The sequence below is a fragment of the Humulus lupulus genome, chromosome 9 (assembly GCF_963169125.1).
Source record: "Humulus lupulus chromosome 9, drHumLupu1.1, whole genome shotgun sequence".
In the NCBI taxonomy this organism is placed as follows: domain Eukaryota; kingdom Viridiplantae; phylum Streptophyta; class Magnoliopsida; order Rosales; family Cannabaceae; genus Humulus; species Humulus lupulus.
This window is the reverse complement of record NC_084801.1, coordinates 113607826-113635819: the sequence shown is the minus strand read 5'-3', so window position 1 is coordinate 113635819 and position 27994 is coordinate 113607826. Positions and strand designations below refer to the sequence as shown.

At 43.8% G+C, this 27994-nt stretch overlaps 1 protein-coding gene and 1 non-coding gene across 2 annotated transcripts; one reads left to right on the top strand and one right to left on the bottom strand.

Moving 5' to 3' along the window:
• Positions 1–5037: 5037 nt before the first annotated feature.
• Positions 5038–5144, bottom strand: LOC133802808 (small nucleolar RNA R71). The gene has a single exon (XR_009877554.1). It is a non-coding gene; the product is annotated as a small nucleolar RNA R71 (small nucleolar RNA).
• Positions 5145–5696: 552 nt separating this feature from the next.
• LOC133799948 (uncharacterized) lies at positions 5697–6953 on the top strand. Its single transcript, XM_062237934.1, has one exon. It carries the CDS (start codon positions 5697–5699, stop codon positions 6951–6953), a length of 1257 nt encoding a protein of 418 aa, XP_062093918.1.
• Positions 6954–27994: the final 21041 nt, after the last annotated feature.

Sequence of the window (27994 nt, the reverse complement as noted above, 5' to 3'; positions counted from 1 at the left end):
ACTTCAGGCAATTGCTCTGGCCATGCCCCATTTGCTTCCTCAAGCCTTTTCTTCAGAGTATCTTTCAGTGTTTTATTGACAGCCTCAACTTGCTCGTTTGCCTGAGGGTGAGCACTAGAAGAAAATATTTTTATAATTCCATACCGCTCGCAAAAATCCGTGAACAGATCACTATCGAACTGCGTGCCATTGTTTGAGAAAATTTTTCTTGGCAATCCATAGCGACACACAATGTTCTTGACCACAAAATCTTGCACTTTCTTAGTCGTTATGGTTGCAAGTGGCTCAGCTTCGGTCCACTTTGTGAAGTAATCAACAGCCACTACGCCGTATTTGACGTTGCCTTTTCTTGTGGGCAAAGATCCAATTAGGTTTATAACCCATACTGCAAATGGCCACGGTCTTTGCATCTGCTTTAGCTCATTAGGGGCTGCTCGCGGGATCTTGGAGAATCTTTGACACTTGTTGCATTTTCTCAAAAATTCCATCGAATCTTCTTTCATTGTTGGCCAAAAGTATCCTTGCCTTAGGATCTTTTTTGATAAACTCTGTCCCCCAGCGTGGTCCCCACAAAAGCCTTCATTGACCTCTCTCATTAATTCTTTGGCCTTTTCTTTTGAAATACACCTGAGGAGTGGCATAGAGTATCCTCTTCGATACAGAATTCCGTCGACCAGTGTAACGGTCTACTACGTTAGAGCCGTTACTAAGTGAGTTTAAAATGTGCGTTTAACTCGCTAATCGAGGTTTTAAGACAGAAGTGCAATTAAACCATAAACAGAGTCATAAACTTCAAAAATAGTTCCATTTACTGAAAAACATAAAGCGTTAAACATTTGGAATCCCAAAATACTGTTTAAAAATATTTACAACTCAAAAGTATAACTAAAGTCGGCTAAACGACAAAATCTGGGTTTAGTACAATCATCTCCCAAAATACCCATGGCTGTGGCAGCCAGGCAGGCCAAACATGTACGCGCTGCTTCACGCTCTCCGTACTCATGGTTGGTCGACTTTCCCCTTGCCCTTACCCTTGCCTGCACCACAGAGCATGCGTGAGTCGAAGCCCAACAAGAAAACCCTCACAAGCAGATAACATATGCATATCAAACACTTAACATATAAATAAGCCATCATCAGGCTAACCACATACATGTCGTCCCAGGCGCTTTACCAGGCCATGGGTTCGCGGTCCACACCATGAGGATATCCCATGTATCATATAGGGTCTTATCTTGGCAACTCGTACTCTGTGTGCTAAACTCTGCTCCCGGCCCCTTGCCGTTCTCGGCCTTGCCGCTCTCGGCCTTCGCCGTTCCCGGCCATCGCCGTTCTTGGCCCTCGCCGTTCCCGGCTCTTACCGTTCATTCACATATATGCACACATAGCATAATTAAGCATATACTTAAACATGAATAAACTTGATTAAAGGGCTATGCCCTGCAACACAATCATATAGGGTTGTGCCCTGCAACACAATCATATAGGGTCGAGCCCTGCAACACATGCTCTACGGGTACAACAGTTTTCTTACCTGTGTCCCGAGCATCTTGTGCACCGAAATCTCGAGCACGATCCCCTAACCCGAGCCTCGCTGGAAACCTAGTCACAACACATACATAGCACTCTCATTATTATAGGGGTCGTGGCGCCCAGAATGATGCCCTCCTCCTGATTCAACCTAGCGCCGCAGCGCGGAAGAACAGGGCCGCAGCGCTCAAACGCGAACCCAAAATCCTGGGTTTTTCCCCAACATTTTCCGAGCCAAAACTCTTCCAAATCGACCCCAAGATACTCCCAAGTCCCAAATCAACTTACAACCCCAAATAGACATTATAGTAACCCAGAAATAACAACAACTAGCTTAAATACACATTCGAACCCATAATTCACCAAATGGTTCAAAACTTCATTAAACTTAAACCATAACAAAGCATAACCTCAGAAATGCATGAAACTCTCACCTCAAATGGAGATTCGACCTTGAGCTGCTTTCCCTATCCAATTCCAAGCTCAATTCCACTAATCCTAATCTGAACTTCACTCCAATAATCCACAAGACAACACACAATTCAACTCTCAAACAATAACATTCTTAGCTAAACTCTACAAAATAATTACTCAGATTTCCTTACCTCAATATGCCGAACAATCCTCTAGTTTTTCCTTGGCTTGATTCCCCTCTTGATCCCACTAAACTCTAGAGATCTTCCTTCCTTCCTTTCTGGTATCTAGTTCTCTCTAAAGCTCCCAAAACACAATTCTTGCATAAGCCAAAATGTGAGAACATTCTAAACTTTTCCCTCAGCCAAAGCTTATCTATCACCTAAGCCAAATGACCTAATTTCCCTCCTTTCTAACTTAGATTCTAGCTAATCCTCAAGGGCATCCTAGACTTTTCCTTAATCTCTTGCAAGAATACCACTTTCCCACTTAAAACAGCTATCCTCAAGAGTTACCTATAGTTACCCAAGTTACCAAAGTGCCACTACCATTTCTCAATAATTCTCATACTCAAGTTATAATATTCCCTAAATACCCCTAGGCTCCTCTCGAGCCGGGTTTTTAACCCCGTTGTGACTTTTAGGAAAACAGCTCCCTAGGACCGTCTCGGAACGTGCATCACAATTATATCACCACTCACACGTGGTATCAATCACAACATATACAAATATTACATTTATTCCCTCAACGGGCTAAAATTACAAATATGTCCCTAACAACCAAATGGGGCCCACATGCATATTTAATTCACCTAAACATGCATTTCCAATCACATATTCATTAAATTTACATATTAATTCAATATAACAATTATTACCCTCCAGGCACGCTAATCAGGGCCCCAAGCCTTATTAGCAAATTTGGGTCGCTACAACTATACCTGAACAATTCAAGATATCCCTCTCGCTTATCTGACTCAAGTTCCCATGTCGCCTTCTCAACTTTGTCGTTCGTCCACATCACTTTTACCAAGGCGATGGTCTTGCTCCGCAAAACTTTATCCTTTCGATCAAGAATCTGAACTAGCTTTTCCTCATATGACAAATCCTGGTCCAGCTTCAAATTCTCATAGCTCAGTACATGCGTCGAATCCGATACGGATGTTAGGCTAAGTTTAGCCTACTTTTTAAGTGTCTTGATCATTGTCTTTTTAATGGTTTATGTGTTTTTGGAGCAGATTTATGCTTGTTTTGCTTGATTTCAGGTTTAAGCATATGTTTTGGGCATTTGGAGTGGATTGTGGAGAAAATATACTAAACTGAAGGGTTATTCAAGTTTTGCTGAAATTGTATTAGGGCTGCGGCGCAAGAATTAGCGCCGCGGCCCTAGTGCAAGTTAGAGCCGCGGCAAGCCCTTTTCCAGAAACTCAAGATTTTGCAATTTCCGAGTAGGGCCGCGGCGCAGGAATTGGCGCCGCGGCGCTGACGTCCGTACGCCTCAGAATTTTAAGGGCAATTTCGTCATTTTGGGAAAGATATAGAATGAGGTCTTCATTCTGAAAAGGGGATCGCGATTTTTGACAGAGAAACAGACAAAAAGGGAAAAAATACAAGAAAAGACGGATTTTGGGACAAGCGTGGGCGATCTCCGACAACTCCCCATCTAGTTTCATCCTCTTTTTCTTTGATTTTTCCTATGTTATTGTTTAGTTTGATTATGGATTTGAATTTTGAGATGATGAACTAAACTCTTATTAGGGATTTGATGGATATTGACTGAAATCATCCCATGATTAATGCTATTTGATTATTTCTTCTTGCTTGTTTATGAAATTTGTTCATCTTTGTACTTAATGTATGTTTGAGATTGATCACCTTGAGCATGATTCATGATCCTAATGTGAAATCTGAAAAGTGAATATTAGGAATGCTCTAAATGAATGAACATAGGTTTTGATGCGAAACGAAAGTATTCGCATAGCTTATGTGACTTATAGATTATTACTTAAAGCGAATTGATTGTTGTGCTATCTCAGAAATGCAATAGTTGACAATGCAATTTAGAACCTAAATGATCTGAAAAGAGTTTAGGTAATTTTATAATCTGTCATTTCATTGAAAGAAGAAGAATAGTCAACTAGCGTTAACAATTGGGTTATCGAAGCAATTGAAATCATATCCCTATCTTCACATCCTTTGTTAAACCCTTAATTTCTTATTTGTTGATTTTGCTTGTTTTGTTTTCTGCATTATTATTTAAACACCAAATTTTGTTGTTGCCAAATAGAAATATAAATCCAATTTTGTTAGTACTTAGCTACAATTCCCTTGGGTTCGACCTCACCTGTGTGAGTACTACTTGTATGATACGTGCACTTGCGTGTATTAAAATATAAGCAACAAGTTTTTGGCGCGTTGCCGGGAAATTGTTTAGTTGATATTACGTTAATTGGATTAAATTCTAATTTGGTTTTCTTTTCACTTTTGCTAACTTTTTTGTGTCAGATTCTTCTTATCTCATCTCAAGTACCATTGGTTTATGCGACGTCAAGGACCAGCTGCAAGAGTGCCTGTTGATCCTGAGATAGAGAAGACTTGCCGGCAGAACAGAAGAAACAAAAGGTTGGAAAGAGTTGTACAAAGGATTGAGCAAGAGGAAGTTATGGCCAACAATTGTAATAATGGGGGTGCCGTAGAAGACCAGGCTAATGGTCAAAATCCACCCGACCGTAGCCTGAGGGACTATGTGTTGCCAACAATGACGGGGGTCCAGTCTTGTATAAGACCACCTGCCGTAGATGCAAATAATTTTGAGATAAAGCCAGCCATACTTCAGATGGTTCAATCCACAGTCCAGTTTGGGGGACTACCCACTGAAGACCCAAACATGCATCTCTCTAACTTCATGGAGCTCTGTCAGACATTTAAGATGAATGGAGTCAGTGATGATGCAATCAGACTCAGATTATTCCCATTTTCTCTGAGGGAGCGAGCCAAGAGTTGGTTGGTATCCTTGCCACCTAACTCAATCAATACATGGAATGATCTTGCACTAAAGTTTCTCTCCAAGTTCTTCCCTCCAGCCAAGGCATCTAAGCTAAGGGGGGAGATCAACAACTTCTACCAGCTGGATAATGAATCTCTATATGAGGCGTGGGAGAGATTTAAAGACTTGATAAGGAGATGCCCGCATCATGGGATAGAGAGATGGATGTTAGTCCATAACTTTTATAATGGGTTGTGTGGTACCACTCGCACACTCATTGATGCAGCAGCTGGTGGGGCATTTATGAGGAAGAGCGCCAATGGGCGTATGATTTGTTAGAAGAAATGGCCATGAATAATCAGCAGTGGCCAAGTGAAAGAAGCTCTTCAAGGAAAGTGGCTGGTTTGCATGAGATTGATGCAATATCTAAGTTAACTGCTCAAGTTGAGGCTTTGACTAAACAGCTGCAAGGCAGTACAATGGCAACCCCCGTGATGCAAGCTCAAACTATGTGTGAATTATGTGGGGGTCCTCATGCTTATGAAAAATGTCAGTACGCGGATGTCAATAATATGCCATTGGAACAAGCTCAAGCCATTGGGAATTTTCCTCGTCAAAACAATAACAATCCTTATTCAAATTTCTATAACCAGGGTTGGAGGAATCACCCCAATTTTTCTTGGAAGAATGACCAACAAGGCCAATCTTCAGTTCAGCCGTCACAGCAACCATTTCAGTAGCCACCTCCTGGGTTTTACCAACCACCCATGCGACAACAACAGAATCCTATGAGACAGCCTGATACTCAGTCTGATGTTCTTAATCAATTCATGACTGAAACGCGGTTTTCTATTAGAAATTTGGAGAACCAGATTGGGCAATTGGCTACTCTTATGGCAAACTGTGCTCAAGGTAACCTTCCTAGCACCACTGAAGTCAATCCAAAAGAAGAGTGCCAGGCTATTACATTGAGAAGTGGGAAGAAATATGAAGAGCCAAGTGTGGAGCAGTCAGATGAAGACAAGGTTCAGGATCAACAAGTACAGGGTACAGTGGAAAAGAAGCAAGGTGAAAACAAGGTTACTGAATACCTCCCAACCAAAGAAGCTACACCACAAGTGAGCATAGATCACCACATCAAGATTCCCTACCCACAAAGGCTCCGCAAGAACAACCTTGATAAGCAATTCTCAAAGTTCCTTGAAATATTCAAGAAACTACATATCAATATCCCATTTGCGGAGGCCTTGGAGAAAATGCCAATGTATGTTAAATTCATGAAGGATATTTTGGCCAAGAAAAGGAAGTTGGAGGAATATGAGACAATGGCACTTACTGAGGAGTGCAGTGCAATCTTGCAGAAGAAATTACCTCCCAAGCTTAAAGATCCGGGTAGTTTCAATATTCCATGTTCTATAGGGGGCTCTGTCGAAACAAAAGCTTTATGTGATTTAGGGGCAAGTGTGAATCTAATGCCTCTATCTATTTTTCGAAGGCTAAAATTGGGAGAAGCTCGCCCTACAACAGTTTCCTTACAGATGGCTGATCGCTCCATTAAACATCCTCGTGGAGTGATAGAGGATGTCTTGGTGAAGGTGGGTAAATTTATTTTCCCCGCTGATTTCATAATTCTTGACATGGAGGAAGATGCAAACATTCCCATTATTTTGGGAAGAACATTTTTAGCCACAGGACGAGCTTTAATCGATGTACAAAAAGGGGAGTTAAGGTTGCGAGTCCAAAATGAGGAAATAAGTTTTAATGTCTTTGCAGCAACTGAAATTCCTACATGCTGTAGAGTTGATGTGGAGAATGATTGTCAAGAATCAATTGGTAAAAAGAAGAAGAAGACCAAAGAACGATTTCGAACAGTTCGACGTCGTATGAAAAGATTATTGTGTGGCAAGTTTGAAGGTTTCGATGACATTGGGGATAATTTCAATATTCTCAACAGTAGAAGGGAGTTTTCCTCGTATGACACGATGGCGCTCAAGGATGCAAGGGGTGGACTTGACCCAAGTTGAAGGTGTAGAGAAGTGAGCGTCCAGCTAAAGACGTTAAATAAAGCGTTGTTGGGAGGCACCCAAATCTTTCAATTTAATTTTAGTTTCGAAGTATGAACAATTTGGTTTTTACTTTTATTTTATTTTTAGTTTTTGTTTTCAGTTTTGATTTTTAATTAGACTTTGTTTAGTTTTTTTTTGTTTTGGGATTGTAATGTTGAATCGTGCAATACATAAAAAAAAAAAACATTAGAGTCACAGCACTGAAGGCTGGAGCCACGGCGGTACATTGGGAATTCCTTTTAAGGCTCATTCGGGTAAGTTCTCTTCTATTGGGTTGTCATGTTCACATTGGGGACAATGTGAAATAAAGTTTGGGGGAGGGGCTTACTTTTCTGTTTTAGTTTAGTTTAGTTAAAATTTTGTTGTTTTAGTTGTTGTGTGTGTCAAAAGTTAAGCCAATGATACGTATAAATGTCGTTGTTGTCACTTGTCAAACGGAAATTGTGTCTAACCGTGTGCTTGATTTGATCACTCTTTGGATTAATTTTGATGCCTTTTGGAAATTTTAGTGTATGTTGCAAATGTGAATAAGTGGATTATGCTATACATGTGTTACTTGGGTTAGAGGTATGAATTGATGAAAAAGATAGAACTTGCATTGCTTGCCTTTTGAGACGAAATCCTTGATGACATGTGTTTTGGAATATGATTTAGGCAATCTTTTGGAACGTTTGGGCCTTTCAAGCTTACCCTTATCATTATTATCCCTAGTTCGCATATTTGTGCCTTAACTTGTTTGATTGATTGTGTAACCACTTCATTAAGCCAAAAATTTACCAATTATTATTTTTCCCTGTCCTGTGAATTATGCCATAAGCTTAGAAATAAGTTTGGGGGAACGAATTGTAATTGGGTAAAAAAAAAAGGGTATTGGTGTAAGTGGATGAACGATGTAATTTTCTGATTGAGACAAGTGTGAAATGTAAAAGTGCTTGCAACATCACTCAATTTTGATTCCTTATTTCAAAAAAAAATAAAAAATGTGAGTGATGAATAATTAAATAAAGTGATGTTGGAGCATTGAGTATGAGTCCTCAATCGATAAGAAGTGGGTGAAAAAGGGGATGGTAATTGAATGCAAGGTGGGTTGTTTGATTGGTTTTTGATGTGCTTATGGTATAATGAAGCCTAAATGTCTTTTCATCCACCTTTACCTAAGCCAAAACGTTATGAACCTTTGAAGTCCTTTTGATTCCATAACATGTGTTGTTGACATTAGTGGAGAAAGGTAAGTGTGCAAGCATATTGAATTTTGGCTAGTGGATCGTTGGAATGAGTGAGGCATGTATGGTGTTATCTAGTTATTCATTTGTTATTTGCAAGGTATAATCTAATTTCCAATTAAGGCATTCAGATTAATTGTTGGAGTTTTTGAATTGAAATTCTGGTTGATCAACAGTTGAAGTTTTGTGAGTGATGACGGCGTGGTTTAAATAAGACTGGAGGCTTAACTTGTCATGTCTATTTCTTTTAGTTTAATGTGTCGTTCCCTTACTCGAGGACGAGTAAGAATAAAGTTTGGGGGAGTTTGTTAGGCTAAGTTTAGCCTACTTTTTAAGTGTCTTGATCATTGTCTTTTTAATGGTTTATGTGTTTTTGGAGCAGATTTATGCTTGTTTTGCTTGATTTCAGGTTTAAGCATATGTTTTGGGCATTTGGAGTGGATGGTGGAGAAAATATGCTAAACTGAAGGGTTATTCAAGTTTTGCTGAAATTGTATTAGGGCCGCGGCGCAAGAATTAGCGTCGCGGCGCTAGTGCAAGTTAGAGCCGCGGCGAGCCCTTTTCCAGAAACTCAAGATTTCGCAATTTCCGAGTAGGGCCGCGGCGCAGGAATTGGCGTCGCGGCGCTGACGTCCGTACGCCTCAGAATTTTAAGGGCAATTTCGTCATTTTGGGAAAGATATAGAATGAGGTCTTCATTCTGAAAAGGGGATCGCGATTTTTGACAGAGAAACAGACAAAAAGAGAAAAAATACAAGAGAAGACGGATTTTGGGACAAGCGTGGGCGATCTCCGACAACTCCCCATCTAGTTTCATCCTCCTTTTCTTTGATTTTTCCTATGTTATTGTTTAGTTTGATTATGGATTTGAATTTTGAGATGATGAACTAAACTCTTATTAGGGATTTGATGGATATTGACTGAAATCATCCCATGATTAATGCTATTTGATTATTTCTTCTTGCTTGTTTATGAAATTTGTTCATCTTTGTACTTAATGTATGTTTGAGATTGATCACCTTGAGCATGATTCATGATCCTAATGTGAAATCTGAAAAGTGAATATTAGGAATGCTCTAAATGAATGAACATAGGTTTTGATGCGAAACGAAAGTATTCGCATAGCTTATGTGACTTATAGATTATTACTTAAAGCGAATTGATTGTTGTGCTATCTCAGAAATGCAATAGTTGACAATGCAATTTAGAACCTAAATGATCTGAAAAGAGTTTAGGTAATTTTATAATCTGTCATTTCATTGAAAGAAGAAGAATAGTCAACTAGCGTTAACAATTGGGTTATCGAAGCAATTGAAATCATATCCCTATCTTCACATCCTTTGTTAAACCCTTAATTTCTTATTTGTTGATTTTGCTTGTTTTGTTTTCTGCATTATTATTTAAACACCAAATTTTGTTGTTGCCAAATAGAAATATAGATCCAATTTTGTTAGTACTTAGCTACAATTCCCTTGGGTTCGACCTCACCTGTGTGAGTACTACTTGTATGATACGTGCACTTGCGTGTATTAAAATATAAGCAACAACGGACTTCCGCAGCTTGGATACGTGAAAAACATTATGAACCCCTGATAAGAATGGAGGCATTGCCAGTCTGTAAGCTACCTCCCCAACCCGTTCCAGAATCTCGAATGGGCCAACAAACCTAGGGCTTAGCTTGCCCCGAACACCAAACTGTTTCACTCCTCTCAAAGGTGAAACCCTAAGGAACACATGGTCACCTACCTGAATCTCTATGCTCATGCGTTTCAAGTATGAGTAACTCTTCTGGGGATTCTGTGAGGCGAGCATTCGAGCTCTAATCTTCTCAATCGCCTCATTGGTCCTCTGAACCATTTTAGGACCCAAATAACTCCTCTCACCCGTCTCATCCCAATGGATAGGTGACCTGCACTTCCTCCCATAAAGCATCTCACACGGAGCCACTTCGATAGTCGCCTGATAAATGTTGTTGTACAAGAATTCAATCAAAGGGAGATACTTACTCCAAGATCCCCCAAAATCTAGGACACAGGCTCGTAGCATGTCTTCCAGTATCTGAATCGTCCTCTCGGACTGTCCATCTGTTTGAGGATGATAAGCGGTACTAAACCGTAACTGTGTGCCCATAGCTTTCTTTAGACTCTCCCAAAACATGGAAGTAAAGGTGGGGTCCCTGTCGGATACTATCGACCTTGGAGCCTCGTGAAGTCGAACAATTTCCTTCAAATATAATTCAACATATTGCTCCACAGTATAAGTCGTCCTGACAGGTAAAAAGTTGGCGGACTTGGTATATCTATCCACAATCACCCACATCGATCCATGTTGTCCCATGGTCTTCGACAAGCTAACCAAGAAGTCCATGGTAATATCTTCCCACTTCCACTTGGGAATCCCTAGAGGCTGCAGCAACCACGCTGGCCTCTGGTGTTCAGCCTTAACCTGCTGACAAGTTAAGCACTTGGCCACATAATCCACCACATCCCTATTCATGCCCGACCACCAATACAAAGCTCTCAGATCTTGGTACATCTTCGTCGTACCTAGATGTAAGGAATAGGGAGTGGTATGCGATTCATCTAAGATCTCTCACCGGATATTAGAATCCATTGGAACACAGATCCGACCCTTGTACTTCAGCAATCCCATATCCGAGATAGAGAATTCCTTAGCTGCTCTAACTAAGACATTCTCTCTGTAACCTCTCAACTGGGAATCCTTCCCCTATGCCTCCTTAATACTCTCAAGAAGTGTAGACTGAAGAGTGATGTTAGCTAACTGACCAACCACCAATTCTATACCCGCTCTAGTCATCTCCTCAGCTAGCTTATCGGATATCTGTCTCAAGCTGAACAACTATCCCGGGCCTTTTCGACTCAATGCATCAGCCACTACATTAGCCTTCCCCAGATGGTATAGGATGTCACAATCATAATCCTTAACCAACTCCAGCCACCGTCTTTAGCGCATATTCAGATCCTTCTGAGTAAAGAAGTACTTCAAACTCTTATGATCGGTGTATATCTCGCACTTCTCACCATATAAATAATGTCTCCAAATCTTAAGTGCAAATAGCATCGCTGCCAATTCTAGATCATGCATGGGATATCTCTGCTCATACTCCTTTAACTTCCTCGATGCATAAGCTATCACCTTACTAGCTTGCATCAGCACACACCCTAAACCCTGTCTGGAAGCATCACTGTAAACCACAAATTTCTCATTATCTGTCGGCAAACTCAACACTAGTGTGGTGATCAGTCGTCGCTTCAACTCTTTGAAACTGTTCTCACATTAGTATGTCCAAACATACTTTGTCTTCTTCTTTGTCAATTCTGTCAACGGTGTAGCTATCCTGGAAAACCCCTCAACAAACCGCCAATAATATCCTGCCAATCCCAGAAAACTTCTAACTTCTGGAATGTTGCTCGGTCTAGGCCAATCTCTCACTTTCTCTATCTTACTTGGGTCAACCAGAATCCCCTCCTTACTGACGATATGACCCAAAAATGTAACTCGCAATAACCAGAACTCGCACTTGCTGAACTTAGCATATAACCTATGCTCCCTTAACCGCTGCAACACCAAACGTAGATGCTGCTCATGCTCTGTCTCTGACTGAGAATACACCAGAATGTCGTCGATGAACACGATCACAAACTTTTCCAGATAGTCCTTGAAAACCCTATTCATCATATCCATAAAAGTTGTTGGGGCATTGGTTAATCCAAAGGTAATGACCAGGAATTCATAGTGTCCATACCTCGTGCGGAAAACGGTCTTTGGTATGTCCTCTTCTTTGACCCTTAACTGATGGTAACCTAATCGGAGATCAATCTTGGAAAACACTATCTTTCCCTGTAGATGGTCAAATAAATCGTCGATCCTAGGCAGTGGATACTTGTTCTTAATGGTCAACTTATTCAACTCTCTGTAGTCAATACACATCCTAAGAGATCCATCCTTCTTCTTGACGAACAACACTGGAGCAGCCCATGGCGAGAAACTCAGTCTGATGAACCCCAAATCCAGTAACTCCAGTAACTGAATCTTCAACTCCTTCAACTCTGTCGGAGCCATTCTATAGGGTGTCCTAGATATTGGCTCTGCCCCTAGCACCAACTCAATGACAAACTCAATCCCTCGCTGCGGTGGCAACCCTGGCAGGTCTGCTGGAAATAAATCTAGAAACTCACATACCAATCTGGTCTCCCTCGGTCCAACCGTCACAACCCTAGAGGCATCCACAACATTCGCTAGGAATCCTATGCAACCTTCCTGCATCAGGTCTCTAGCCTTCAGCGCTGAAATCATAGGTACCCGCGATCCACTGACTGTTCCCACGAATACAAAGGGTACCTCCCCTTCTAGTTCAAAAGTCACCATCCTACGCTTGCAGTCAATCGTCGCCCCATACTTCGATAACCAATCCATCCCTAGGATCATATCGAAGTCATCCATCACAAGCTCAACCAGATCAACAGACAACTCCCTACCATCTATCTCTACTGGCAAAGCTCTCATCCATCTCCTAGAGACTACTAATTCCCTAGTTGGCAACAAAGTCTGAAAACCCCTAGCATACAAATCACTAGGTCTACACAGCTGATTTATTACTCTAGCAGATACAAATGAATGGGTAGCTCCCGAGTCAATCAACGCAGTAAAAGATGAACCAGCACTAGAAATATGACCTGTCACAACCGAGGGGCTAGCCTCCACCTCAGTATGAGTCAAAGTAAACACTCTGGAAGGAGCGAGATTGTTGCCCTGCTTCGGCTCCTCTTTCCTGGATTGTGGGTAGTCCTTCTTTAGATGATTGGCACTCCCATAGAGAAAATAGGCCCTGATCCTGCACTCACCCTGGTGTCATCATCTGCACCGGGGACACAGTGGAAAACTCCTTCAATTGTCACCTCCGCCCTGACGGCCACTAAAAGCACCCCGTGCCCTCCTATCCGAGCTAGGAGGAATAAAAGAATCTGGGGCCTTCCTCTTCTGTTCACTAGAGCCACTACCCCGACTGGATCCAATAAAAGGAGGCACTGTCCTCCTGGCATCGCGCCTAACATCGCTCTCTCTCCAAATCTGGTCCTCGGCCCCCTCAGCTGTAAGGACCTTGTCCACAACCTTAGCATAGGTAGTAGTCTCTGGATCCAAGGTGATCTTTACATCACAGGCAATCATAATATTTGACCCGTGTACAAATATGTCTCTTCTTGTCGCATCCAATGGCACCAAGTCCAGCGCAAACTTTCCCAACTGGTCAAATTTCAAAGCGTACTCTGTAACGGTCAACCGGTTCTGAGTTAGGTTGATGAACTCGTCAACCTTCGCAGCTTGGACTGCCACACTGTAATACTTCTCATTGAAGATATTCCTAAATTCTTCCCAAGTCATATTTGCCACGTTCCTTCTCTGAACCACTATATCCCACTAGATGCGGGCATCCTCTCTGAACATGTAGCTGGCACAAGCTACCCTCTCGTTCCCTTCAATCCTCATAAAATCCAGGATGGAGGAAACCATATTCATCCACTACTCTGCCTGCAGTGGGTCTGGTCCACCCTCAAAGGTGGGAGGATGCTGCTTCCGGAACCTTTCCTACAAAGGTTCCCACCTGTTCTCCATCAAAGGCTTAACTGGCACTGGTGCCGCAACTTGCTGAATTGGTAGCCCAGTGGCCTGTGGAGGGGCATGTTGCTGCAACTCATAAAGTTCTTCTTCTGTTCGTTGCAATCTTCCTTCCATTTCGGCAAACATCTCTTGCTACTTCCGTGGGGCAGGTGGAGGGTCCTGACCCTGAGTGTCATCCCCGGCCCGACTGCCGCGGAGTCTAGATTATTGTCGAGGCATCTCAACTATATGCCTGTAATCAATGACGCCACTCATCAGGCATGATAACAAAATCCAAAACCACCTCTCAATTTACACCAGCCAACCATAACCAGTAGTCCACATAACACAAATAGCATATAACACTCAACGGGCTATGCCCTGGCATCATGCATATGTTAACTCATTCATCATGCTCTATATGAAATAAGCAGGCAAACAAGGCATGTAAGCACCTATTCAAGCATGTAAATCAATTATTACCAATCAACCCTGAGTCGAGCTTGTCACTGACAGCGAGCGTACATGATCAGTCAATCTCTAGGAACCATAAACCTTGGCTCGCTCTGATACCAAGTTGTAACGCCCTACTACCTTAGAGCCGTTACTAAGTGAGTTTAAAATGTGCATTTAACTCGCTAATCGAGGTTTTAAGACAAAAGTGTAATTAAACCATAAACAGAGTCATAAAGTTCAAAAATAGTTTCGTTTACTGAAAAACATAAAGTGTTTAACTTTTGGGATCCCAAAATACTTTTTAAAAATATTTACAACTCAAAAGTATAACTAAAGTCGGCTAAACGACAAAATCTGGGTTTAGTACAATCATCTCCCAAAATACCCCTGGCTGTGGCAGCCAGACAGGCCAAACATGTACACACCGCTTCACGCTCTCCGTACTCATGGTTGGTCGACTTTCCCCTTGCCCTTACCTGCACCACAGAGCACCCGTGAGTCGAAGCCCAGCAAGAAAACCCTCACAAGCAGATAACATATGCATATCAAACACTTAACATATAAATAAGCCATCATCAGGCTAACCACATACGGCTATGCCGTCCCAGGCGCTTTACCAGGCCCTGGTTTCGCGGTCAACACCGTGTGGATATCCCATGTATCCTATAGGGTATCGCCCTGGAAACTCGCACTCCGTGTGCTAAATGCTGCTCCTAGCCCCTTGCCATTCTCGGCCTTGCCACTCTCGGCCTTGCCGCTCTCGGCCTTTGCCGTTCCCGGCCCTCGCCGTTCCCAGCTCTTGTCGTTCATTCACATATATGCACACATAGCATAATTAAGCATATACTTAAACATGAATAAACTCAATTAAAGGGAAACACAATCATATAGGGTCATGCCCTGCAACACAATCATATAGGGTCGTGCCCTGCAACACAAGCTCTACGGGTACAACAGTTTTCTTACCTGTGTCCCGAGCTTCTTGTGCACCAAAATCTCGAGCAGGGTCCCTTAACCCGAGCCTTACTGGAAACCTAGTCACAACACATACATAGAACTCTCATTACTAATCAATTCATAATCATCTCCCGGAACCAATCCCATGCTCTCGGGACCCCTCGTTTCCCTGCGAAAGGTAGTGAAGGCGTCCCTCGAGCCCCCTAAGACAAAACCCTGAAAACACATTTTTCCATGCCCAGAAATTGGCCTAGTGTCGTAGCACAACCCTATAGGGGCCACGGCACCCAGAATGATGCCCTCCTCCTGATTCAACCTAGCATCGCAGCACAGAAGAACAGGGCTGCGACGCTCATACGCGAACCCAAAAGACTAGGTTTTTCCCCAACATTTCCCGGAGCCAAAACTCTTCTAAATCAACCCCAAGATACTCCCAAGTCCCAAATCAACTTAAAACCCCAAATAGACAGTATAGTAACCTAGAAATAACAACAACTAGCTTAAATACATATTCAAACCCATAATTCACCAAATGGTTCAAAACTTCATAAAACTTAAACCATAATAGAGCATAACCTCAGAAATGCATGAAACTCTCACCTCAAATGGAGATTCGTCCTTGAGCTTCTTTCCCTATCCAATTCCAAGCTCAATTCCACTAATCCTAATCTGAACTTCACTCCAATAATCCACAAGACAACACACAATTCAACTCTCAAACCATAACATTCTTAGCTGAACTCTACAAAATAATTACTCAGATTTCCTTATCTCAATATGAAGAACTATCCTCTAGTTTTTCCTTGGCTTGATTCCCTTCTTGATCCCACAAAACTCCAGAGATCTTCCTTCCTTCCTTCCTGGTTTCTAGTTCTCTCTAGAGCTCCCAAAACACAATTCTTGCATAAGCCAAAATGTGAGAACGTTCTAAACTTTTCCATCAGCCAAAGCTTATCTATCACCTAAGCCAAATGAACCAATTGCCCTTCTTTCTAACTTAGATTCTAGCTAATCCTCAAGGGCATCCTAGACTTTTCCTTAATCTCTTGCAAGAATACCACTTTCCCACTTAAAACAACTATCCTCAAGATTTACCTATAGTTACCCAAGTTACCAAAGTGTCACTAACCATTTCTCAATAATTCTCATACTCAAGTTATAATATTCCCTAAATACCCCTAGACTCCTCCCGAGCCGGGTATTTAACCCCGTTGTGACTTTTAGCAAAACAGATCTCTAGGACCGTCTCGGAACATGCATCACAATTATATCACCACTCACACGTGGTATCAATAACAACATATACAAATATTACATTTACACCCTCAACAGGCTAAAATTACAAATATGCCCCTAACAACCAAATGGGGCCCACATGCATATTTAATTCACCTAAACATGCATTTTGAATCACATATTCATTAAATTCACATATTAATTCAATATAACAATTATTGCCCTCCAGGCACACTAATCTGGGCCCCAAGCCTTATTAGAAAATTTGGGTCACTACAATCAGGATGAACCTAGCAGCCTGTCGTTGGAGAGTCTTGGTTTTGTTTCTTTTTGTCGGCAAAACACCATGCGTCAAGTACTCAATGAAAAGTGCCATCCATGTATCCGCTGCCTGAATCACTAGAGAGGTTTCTTCTACTTAGATGCTTGGTGTGGACATCCATTCGACAAGTACTATATTCAGGGTGTCAGCATCCTTAGCACTTGCTAATTTTGCCAAAGCATCAGCGTTCGAGTTTTGGTCACGAGGTACTTGCTAGAGAGTACACTTTTCAAATTGTGCCTACAAATCTTTTGCTTTATTCAAGTAGGCAACCATTTTTAGAACTCAAGCTTGATATTCCCCAGTAATTTGATTAACCACCAACTGGGAGTCACTGTATATTTCAAGTGACTTTATGTTCATGTCCTTGGCTAACCGTAAACCTACGAGCAACGCTTCATACTCAGCTTCGTTGTTAGACGCCGTGAAGTCGAATTTAATTGCGCAGTGAAATTGATGCCCTTCAGGCGTTATCAAAATCACTTCGGCTCCAGCGTGATGTTCATTAGAAGAATCATCTGTGAACAACTTCCAAGAGGGAGTTTGGCTTTGAGGTTCAGGATCTTTTGTCTGTTCACCATCCGGTAGCCCAGTGAGCTCTGCGATGAAGTCAGCCAAAGCTTGTCCTTTTATCGTTGCTCGTGGTAAGTAAGAGATTTTAAATAGCCCAAGTTCTACTGCCCATTTCAATAATCGACCTGTGGCTTCTGGCTTCTGCAAAACTTGTCATAGAGGCTGGTCGGTCAAAACTGTGATGGGGTGAGCTTGGAAGTATGGTCGCAGCTTTCTGAAGGCTAAAATCAAGCAGTAGGCTAATTTTTCAATAGGCGGATACCACAACTATGCTCCTATTAGCCTCTTAGTTACATAATATACGAATTTTTGCACATTCTCCTCCTCTCTTACCAAGACAGAATTAGCAGCATATTCGGTGACCGCAAAATAGATGAACAAAGTTTCCTTTTCAATCGGCTTAGATAGGATCAGCGGCTACGACATATGCGCCTTTAAAGCTTGAAAAGCCTATTCGCACTCCTCTGTCCATTCGAATTTCTTGTTGCCTCTAAGTAGATTAAAAAACGGGACGCACTTGTCTATCGATTTGGAGATAAATCTACTTAGAGCAGCAATCCTTCTGGTTAAACTTTGAACATCTTTGATCTTCATTGGTGATTTCATATCGATCAGGGCCTTGATCTTCTCGGGATTAGCTTCAATCCCTCGTGAGTTTGCTATAAATCCCAAGAATTTCCCTAATCCAACTCCGAAGGAACACTTGAGGGGATTTAGCTTCATCTGACACTTATTCAAGACATTGAAGCATTCTTGCAAGTCTCCTATGTGTCCTTCTGCCTTCTTCGACTTAACTAGCATGTCATCAACATATACTTCAATGTTTGTACCGATCAGCTCCTTGAACATGTGATTGACTAGTCGCTGGTAAGTCGCACCAACGTTTTTCAAACCAAAGGGCATTAATTTGTAACAGTAAAGCCCTGTATCGGTCTGAAAGCTAGTGTGATCCTCATCAGGTGGGTGCATACTAATTTGATTATACCCACAATATGCATCCATAAATGATAGGATCTCATGCCCTGAGGTGGCATCAACTAGTTGGTCGATTCAAGGGAGTGGGAAACAATCTTTAGGGCAGACTTTATTAAGGTTTGTAAAATCTACGCATGTTCTCCATTTTCCATTTGGCTTTGGAACTACTACAGGATTAGAGACCCATGATGGATAAAACGCTGCCCTGATGAATTCGTTCTCCTTTAGCTTTTTTCATTGTCGAGGAGCCTTCTCTTTTGCTACACTGGTGGAAAACTTTTGTCTATGTTCAGGACAAGGCTGATAACTGCTGGGTCAATCCCAACCATGTCTTTATGCGACTAGGTAAAGACTTCCTGGTTTTTCTTCAGAAATTCCACCAACTTATGCTTTGTTATTGTCTCTAAATTTTTACTGACTTTCACAACCCTGGTCGGATCTGCTTCATCGAGTTGGACCTCTTAGAGGTCCTCGACGGGTCCTACTTCTTCATCCAAACCCCCAAAGCGAGGATCCAAATCCCTATCCTCCTTTGGGCAGCACCCTATTTCATGACACAATCACCTGATTGGGCTTGTACTTCATTGGTCGTCTGCAACTCTTTTCCGGAAGTTTCCCTCAATCCAACTGTCTTCGCCTTAGATATCAAGAAGTTGTAGCACTCCCTCGCTTTTCGTTGGTTTCCCAATACGCATCCCACCCTTGCATCAATTGGGAATTTCATGGCAAGGTGCCAAACCGAGGTAACAGCTCGCAGGTCGACCAGAATAGGCCTTTCAATTACAGTATTGTACACAGAAGGACAATTAACTACTACAAAAGTAGTGAGTGATGTCATGTTCACGGGCACAGTTCCTGCTGTAACTGGGAGCCTAATCGACCCTGTTGGCGCGAGTCCTTCGCCAAAAAAACCATATATGGTTTGGTTGCACGGCTCCAGGTCCTTGACGAACAACTTCATCCTCTCTAGTGAAGACTTATACAAGATGTTGACTGAGCTCCCTATGTCCACCAACACCCTCTTAACCATCATGTTGGCAATCTGAACATCAACGACCAGCGGATAAGAATGTGGGAATCGTACGTGCTGAGTGTCATCTTCGGAGAAGGTTATCAACTCCTCCTCTATTCGAGCTTTTTTAGGTGCTCAATCCTCCACACTCATCATCTCGATGTCCTGGTCGTGGTGTAAGGTTCGAGCATACTGCTCCCTTGCCTTCCCACTATCTCCTGCAAGGTGTGGGTCTCCACAGATGGTGAGTAACGTACTTGCCACAGGAGCTGGCTGTAAAGGTGGCGAACGTTGGCATGCAGGTGCCTCCTTGAGCCTCTCGCTAAGATCCTCTTGTGGCTCATACATACCTCCTTAGTAGACCTTCGCCCTGCTTTGGACAAGGGCCGTATAGTTGGTGAATCTTGGCTCGTATCTATTGCCTTTGGGGCATTTATTTTCGGACGTTGATGGCTCATTGTTTGCCTTTTTCCACCATTTTTACCATTCCCGTTGCCTTTTTCGTTTCCATTGGGCTTATCCAACCCGTTGGCGGCTTTGGCAGGATCTTCCATTGGTCCCTTGTCCTTTGCAGGCGATTTCCCCTCGTAGGCAATCGCGTCCTTGAGCTTGATGTATTGATCAGCTCGATCAAGAAACTCCTGGGTACTCTTTACACCATTCTTTCTTAGGCTGTTCCAGAGGGGAGAATGGCACCTTACCCCAGTAGTTAGGGCCATCATTTTTCCCTCGTCGCCCACTATTTTAGCTCCAGCAACCGCTAGCATAAAACTCTGAATGTATTCCTTCATGGGCTCTCCTTTCTTCTGTCGTATCTCGACCAGCTGGTTAGCCTCAGTGGGTTGTACACGACCAGCATAGAATTGTTTGTAAAATTCTTTCACGAACATTTCCCATGATACTATACTAGCAGGATGGAATTTAAAGAACCACTCCTGAGAAGTGTCAGATAGGGTGGCGGGAAAGATCCTGCAGCAGGCATCGTCAGACACCTTCTGAATATCCATCTATATCTCAAACTTGTTTACATGAGATACTGGGTCCCCATACCCATTGAAGTTGGGTAACACTGGAATTTTGAATTTGCTGGGGGTCTCAGATCATACTCAATGTGGGATGTTCGGCTTCCCACCAGCTGTTGGACAGCCTGATTCAGTGCATCAATTTGGGCCTGTACATCATCTAGGATTACTGGGGTGATTGGTGCCGGAGGAGCGTACTCAACGTGCCTCTCGTGCCTATCATTGGGCACGTCCCTTAGGTCATCATCTTTGCGTCTCTGCTCGCTAGCGCCCAGCCGGTCAAAGACGTTATGTTGTCTGGGTTGCCCCCAGCATTTTGGCTCGTAGGCCTATTTTCTCTCGGTGGGGGGTTCTTATCTCAACCTCTTCCTTCACGCCCTCGACTAGCGTTCATTCTGCCAAAGTCAACTCATTATAGTCATGGCCATCCCTGAACTGCGACCGACTATGGCGCGACCGGCTTGTTACGTTGTTCCCTCCTCAAGCTGGCACCTTGCGAGCATTGGGGGGTGGCCTGCGCTGGTCTGTAGGTCCCCGGACATTATCATGTCATGGGGATCCCCTAACTGCAGAGCCTGATTCAGTGTACCTTCTGTTGGCAGAAGGATGTTGCCCCCTGCTCGGTGGATTTGGCTCATCGACCATTGGGCATCTAGTGCTTCGGGAAGGTTGCCCGACCCTATTCTGCCTCTAGTGCTAGGGATTGCCTCGACCAGCTGGAGAAGGAGGCTGCTGCTCAGAATCCTAAATTGGGATATCTTGTTGAGCAATAGGAGGTTGCTCTAGTCTTTGGGGCTTGCTGGCTGAAGCGAAGGACTCAAATTTGGGGTCCGTTGCGGTGGTACATTTGGTAGTTGATCCGGTTGAGAAGTCGACGCAGCCTGTCCACTAGACAACTGAATGGATGCTTCTAAAGTGGTTGTGGCATCTCTCTGCCGACGGTCCATGTCTGTCTGCCGCTTCTTACGCTGATGCTCGATTTCCCTCTGTTGTTGTGCCAAGGTCTCCGTCGCATTCTCTTGATTGGCCCTCAGATTGGCCAACTCATCCTGCAACACACTTAGTGTTGTCCTCAGCATTTCAGAATCCATTTCTTCCTCCTCAAAATCCAAGTGTGGCTCATTTTCAGCTACATTTGGAGGAAGAGGCTTAGTGGATGCAGCGCCAGAAGTCAGTCCTGCTCTCTTGGATGTCTTTGCCATTTGATCTTCTTGAAGTTCTTTATTAATCTCTCAATGAAAGTACCAAAATGTTGACCCTTGATTTGGCCAACAACATGGAGTCAAAATAACGATAGGAAATGAGATGAAAACGAGAAGAGAATCAAATGAAAAGTAAATAACACAAGTGATTTATAGTGGTTCAGCCTCAATCGATGGTAATGACCTACATCCACTTAGTGTTCTTATTGATATTGAATCCCAATATTGTGATCAATGAACTAGGGTTCATAAGTTTCACAAGTCTTGAGAGGATTACAATCTCAGTGGATAATCACACTATGCTTTTCTCTCTAAATATAACGATCAAAAGTTCAAAAGTCAAAAGTCCCTCCCATGAGCCCTCTTCTTCCTATTTATAGGCTCAAGAGGGTTACATGGGCTGATGGGCCTTAATTACAATTAAGATCAATATATCAAGGTAATAAAAGGAAACATAATAAATGTAATTATTACAAGATTGTGTATCTCAAAGAAAGTAAACAAAAGTATGCGAGTGCGGGCAGTTGCTCGACTAGCACTATGTTCAGAGTATCAGCATCTTTTGCACTTGCCAACTTTGCCAAAGCATCTGCATTGGAATTCTGATCACGAGACACTTGTTGTAGAGTGTATCTGCCGAACTGGGATAATAGATCCTTTGCTTTGTTCAGATAGGCGACCATTTTTAATCCTCGCGCTTGATACTCTCCCAAGATTTGATTCACGACTAGCTGAGAATCACTGTAAATGTCAAGCGTTTTTATGTTCATATCCTTGGCTAACTGCAGTCCAGCGAGCAGTGCTTCGTATTCAGCCTCATTGTTAGAGGCAGTGAAGTCAAACCTTATTGCACAGTGAAATCGATGCCCTTCCGGTATTATCAATATCACTCCTGCTCCTGCGTGGGATTCGTTAGATGATCCGTCGGTGAACAACTTCCACGAGGGTGCTCAGGTTTGACATTCAGGCTCACTAGGCTCCTCGATTTGCTCGCTACCTGCTGGCTCCGTGAACTCGGCAATGAAGTCAGCTAAGTCTTGTCCCTTTATTGCTGCTCGTGGCAGGTAAGATATGTCAAACTGCCCGAGTTCGACAGCCCACTTTAGTAATCTTCCGGCAGCCTCTGGCTTTTGCAGGACTTGCGAAAGAGGCTGGTCGGCCAATACCGTAACTGGATGGGCTTGGAAGTAAGGTCGTAGCTTCCTAGAGGCCAATACTAAGCAGTATGCTAACCTTTCAATGGGGGGATATCTCAATTTTGCTCTAATTAGCCTTTTGCTTACGGAATAGACAGCCTTTTGCACACCTTCTTCTTCTCTCACCAGAACAGCACTAGCAGTGTAATCCGTGATTGCCAGGTAGATGAACAAAGTCTCTTTATTGACTGGCTTCGACAGAATGGGTGGTTGTGCCATATGTGCTTTCAGTGCTTGAAAGGCCTGTTCACACTCATCTGTCCATTCAAATTTCTTGTTGCCTCTGAGTAGATTGAAAAATGGGACACACTTGTCTGTTGATTTTGAAATAAATCTACTGAGGGTGGCAATTCTCCCAGTCAGGCTTTGGACATCTTTAATCTTCACTGGCGACTTCATCTTGATCAAGGCTTTTATCTTCTCGGGATTAGCTTCAATTCCTCTTGAATTAACTATGAATCCCAAGAACTTCCCTGATCCAACTCCGAAGGAACATTTGAGGGGATTCAGCTTCATCCTATATTTATTAAGGATGTTGAAGCATTCCTGCAAATCCCTTACATGTCCTTCTACCTTCTTTGACTTAACCAGCTTGTCGTCGACGTAAACCTCCATGTTTTCCCCGATCAGCTCCTTAAACATGTGGTTGACGAGTCTCTGGTAAATCGCACCAACGTTTTTCAAACCAAAGGGCATCACCTTGTAACAGTAGAGCCCTATATCAGTTCGAAAGCTAGTGTGATCCTCATCAGGGGGATGCATACTAATCTGGTTATACCCATAGTAGGCATCCATAAATGAGAGGATCTCTTGTCCTGCAGTGACATCGACCAGTTGGTCGATCCTCGGGAGTGGGAAGCAATCCTTAGGGCAGGCTTTATTGAGGTCTGTAAAATCCACGCACATACGCCACTTGCCATTCGACTTGGGCACAAGTACGGGATTGGAGACCCATGATGGATAAAACGCCACCCTGATGAACCCATTCTCCTTCATCTTCTCGACTTCTTCCTTCAAAGCTTTCGATCGGTCTTTGTCGAGCAGCCTTCTTTTCTGCTGCACAGGTGGGAAGTTTTTGTCAATGTTCAGGACATGGCTGATGATTGCAGGATCTATCCCAACCATGTCTTTATGCGACCAGGCAAAGACGTCTTGGTTCCTTTTTAAGAACTCCACCAGTGCTTGTTTTGTTGTTGTCTCTAAGTTTTTACCGACTTTCACAACTCTGGTCGGATTCCCCTCCTCAAGTTGGACTTCTTCAAGGTCCTCGATGGGGCCTACCTCTTCTACGAAATCCCCAAAGCGAGGATCTAAGTCTCTATCCTCACTTTGGGCAACGCCCTATTTGGTGAGATTATCACCTGAGCGGGCTTGAACATCAGATGCCATTTGCAACTCTTTTCTGGCAGCATCCCTCGATACACCCTTTTTTCCCTTGGTGATTGAGGCATTGTAGCATTCTCTCGCCTCTCGTTGGTTTCCCAGTACGCATCCTACTCTTGCGTCTGTTGGGAATTTCATGGCGAGGTGCCATACAGAAGTGACGGCTCGAAGGTCAACCAGAATAGGTCTCCCTATCACGGCATTATATGCCGAAGGACAATCAACCACTATAAAAGTGGTGAGTAATGTCCTGTTAGCAGTCGTGGTACCTACCGTGACTGGGAGTCTAATTGACCCTACTGGGGCGAGCCCTTCTCCGGAAAAACCATAGATGGTTTGGTTGCATGGCTCTAGGTCCTTGATGGACAGTTTCATCCTTTCCAGCTATGGCTTATATAGGATTTTGACCGAACTTCCTGTATCGACCAACACCCTTTTCACCATCATATTTGCGATTTGGACATCCACGACAAGCGGATCGGAGTGTGGGAATCGCACATGCTGGGCATCATCATCAGAGAAGGTGATCGGTTCCTCCTCTGTTCTAGCCTTTTTGGGTGCACGATCCTCAACACTCATCATCTCGATTTTCTGGTCGTGGCGTAGGGTTCGAGCGTATCGTTCCCTCACTCTTCCACTATCTCCTGCAAGATGTGGGCCTCCGCATATGGTGAGTAGGGTACCTGCCACGGGAGCTGGCTGTAAAGGTGGTGAGCGCTGGCGTGCAGGCGCCGACTCATTGCCACCTTGTGCCTCTCGCTGAGAACCTCCCGTGGCTTGTACATATCTTCTTAAGTGTCCCTGTCTTATCAGGAACTCAATCTCGTCCTTCAGCTGGTTACACTCATTGGTGTCATGCCCGTAGTCATTATGATAACGACAGAACTTTGTCGAATCTCTCTTGGAGATATCCTTTCTTATAGGCGCGGGTCGTCTGTAGGGCACACTTGAGCTGGTCGCTTTGAACACCTCGGCTCGGCTTTCAACAAGGGCGGTGTAATTGGTGAATTTCGGTTCATACCGATTAGTTTTGAGGCGTTTCCTCTCGGAGGTCGAGGGTTCGCCATTCGCCCACTTTCCACCATTTTTACCGTTGCCATTCCCATTGCCTTTGTCGTTGCCATTGGGCTTAGACCCGTTGGAGGCTTTGGCGGGTTCTTCCTTGGGCCCTTTGTCCTTTTTTGGTGATTTGCTTTTGTTGGCAATTGCGTCCTCGAGCTTGATGTATCGATCAGCTCGATCTAAAAACTCCTGGGTAGTATTAACCACATGCTTCCTGAGGTTACTCCAGAGAGTAGAATGGCGCCTAACCCCAGCAGTTAGGGCCATCATCTTGCCTTCATCGCCCATAGTCTTGGCTCCTACTACGGCTCGCATGAAGCGTTGAACATACTCCTTCAAAGGCTCTCCTTCTTTCTAGCGTATCTCGACCAGTTGGTTTGCCTCAATGGGGTGCACACGACCCGCATAGAGCTGTCCGTAAAACTTTTTCACGAACATTTCCCAGGATATTATACTTGCAAGGGGGAACTTAAAGAACCACTCCTGAGCAGGATCAGAAAGGGTCACTGGGAAGATCCTGTAGCGAGCATCTTTAGAGACTTTCTTAATGTCCATTTGTATCTCAAATTTGTTTACATGAGATACCGGGTCTCCGTACCCGTCAAAGTTTGGCAAGGTCGACATCTTGAACTTACTGGAGGTTTCTGCCACAGCAATCCTTTGGATGAAAGGGGTACCTCTCCTCCAATAATACTCGATATGCGATGTCCGCCCCCCGACCAGTTGCTATACAGCCTGGTTCAGGGCATCGATTTGAGCTTGAACGGCTTCAAGAATTGCTGGGGCCTCTGGTGCTGAGGGAATGTACTCATCGTGCCTTTCTCGGCGGTCGTTGAGTACATCCCTCAAGTCGTCGTCTCTTTGCCGTTGCTCGCTGGCTCCGAGCCGGCTAAAGACGTTGTTTTGTCTGGGCTGCCCCCCAGCATTATGTCCTGCTTTTCGGTCTTCTCTAGGTTATGGGATTCTGCCTCCACCTCTCTCCTCGTTTCTCCAACCATCATTCCCTCTGCCTGAGTCGGCCTCATTGTAGCTGTGGCCATCTCTGAACCTTGAGTGGCTATGGTGGGACCGACATTTTTCTCTGTTGCCTCCTTGGGACGGAACATCCCGAGCGTTAGTGGGAGGCCTACACTGGTTGGTGGGTCCCCGTGCATTGTCATGCCGTGGAGGGCCCCTGACCGCAGAGCCTGTCTCTGAATTCCTTCTGTAGGCAGAAGAATGCTGCCCCCTGCTCGGTGGGTGCGGCTCTTCACCCCCTGGGCGTCTAGGGCTTCGGGGTTGTTGCCCGGCCCTATTCTGCCTGGGACGCGGGGGATTGCCTCGACCAGCCTGGGATGGAGGCTGCGTCTCAGGGTCCGTAGGTGGGACATCATCCTGAGGCATTGGTGGTTGCGTCGGCCTTTGAAGGCTTGTCGGTTGGAGCGGAGGGCTAGGATTGGGACCTCTTTGAGGTGGTCCACTTGGGGGTTGATCAGACTGCGAGGCAGGTGCAGCCTGATTCCTAGCCAATTGGAGGGCTGCTTCGAGGGCGGCTATGGCATCCCTCTGACGACGGTCCATCTCCGCCTGTCTCTCGCTCAGCTCTTGGCGCTGGCGTTCTATCTCTCTCTGTTGTGACGCCATTATCTCGGCGGGACTCTCTTGATTGGCCCTCAGAGCGGCCAATTCATCTTGCAACACCCCCAGTGTTGTCTTCAGGGCCTCAGAGTCTACTTCCTCCTCATCGAACTCCAAATGAGGTTCGTCTTCAGCCATGTTTTGTGGAGGAGGCTGGGATGGAGCGACAGCAGCCTATCCTGTTTTCTTGGTAGTCTTTGCCATTAGTTTTTCTTAGATTCAAGTCTCTCAATGAAAGCACCAGAATGTTGACCCTGATTTTGGTCAACGACACGGAGTCTAGGAAACGACGAAAAGAATATAGAGCCTGAAAATAATATAATGGAAAGATAAAGAACACAGGGATTTATAGTGGTTCGGCCCCAGTGATTGGTAATAACCTACGTCCACATGATACTATTATTGATATTGAACTCCCAAGGTGTGATCAAAGAACAAGGGTTCCTGAGTTTCACGGACCTTAGAGGAAGAAAACAATGCAGTGATGGATAATAGTAATATAATTCTCTAAGCAAACAAGATCGATCCCCTTCCTTGAGCTATCTCTTGTGTATTTATAGACTCAGGAAGGGTTACATGAATTAGGAAATAATATCTATCCTTAATGATCGGATCTGAAAGTCATAATGAAGAGATATTTTCGGATATCATCACAACTGTACAGATTTTTACATAAATGAACGAATATACGACCAGGCTGGTCATATATAGAACTTGATCTCGTCGTGCAGAAGTAATGCTCGTCGATAGGCAAGCTGTATCTCTGCTACATGTCTGCCACGTGTCAAAAATCCTTGCCACGTCATCAGCAACTAATTTATGGATAAACACCCGGTATTCCCTCATAAACTCACTATCTTCAAATATAACTCCAATTATTCATTTCCATTACCCGATAACCCTTTTAAATGCCTAATACCCAAAATACCCCTCGACTCGCCCCGAGTCGGGTATTGGGTCCCGTTGTGACTTTCCCACTAACTTGCTTCCTATGATCGTCTTGTGCTGAGTAACTCAAATAAACCTACATAATAATGTGGTCTCACACATATATCACATATATGCACGTAAATATACAACTATGCCCACAATGAGCCAAATTTTCAAGATTGTCCTTCTAATAAGAAACAGGTCCACATGCATA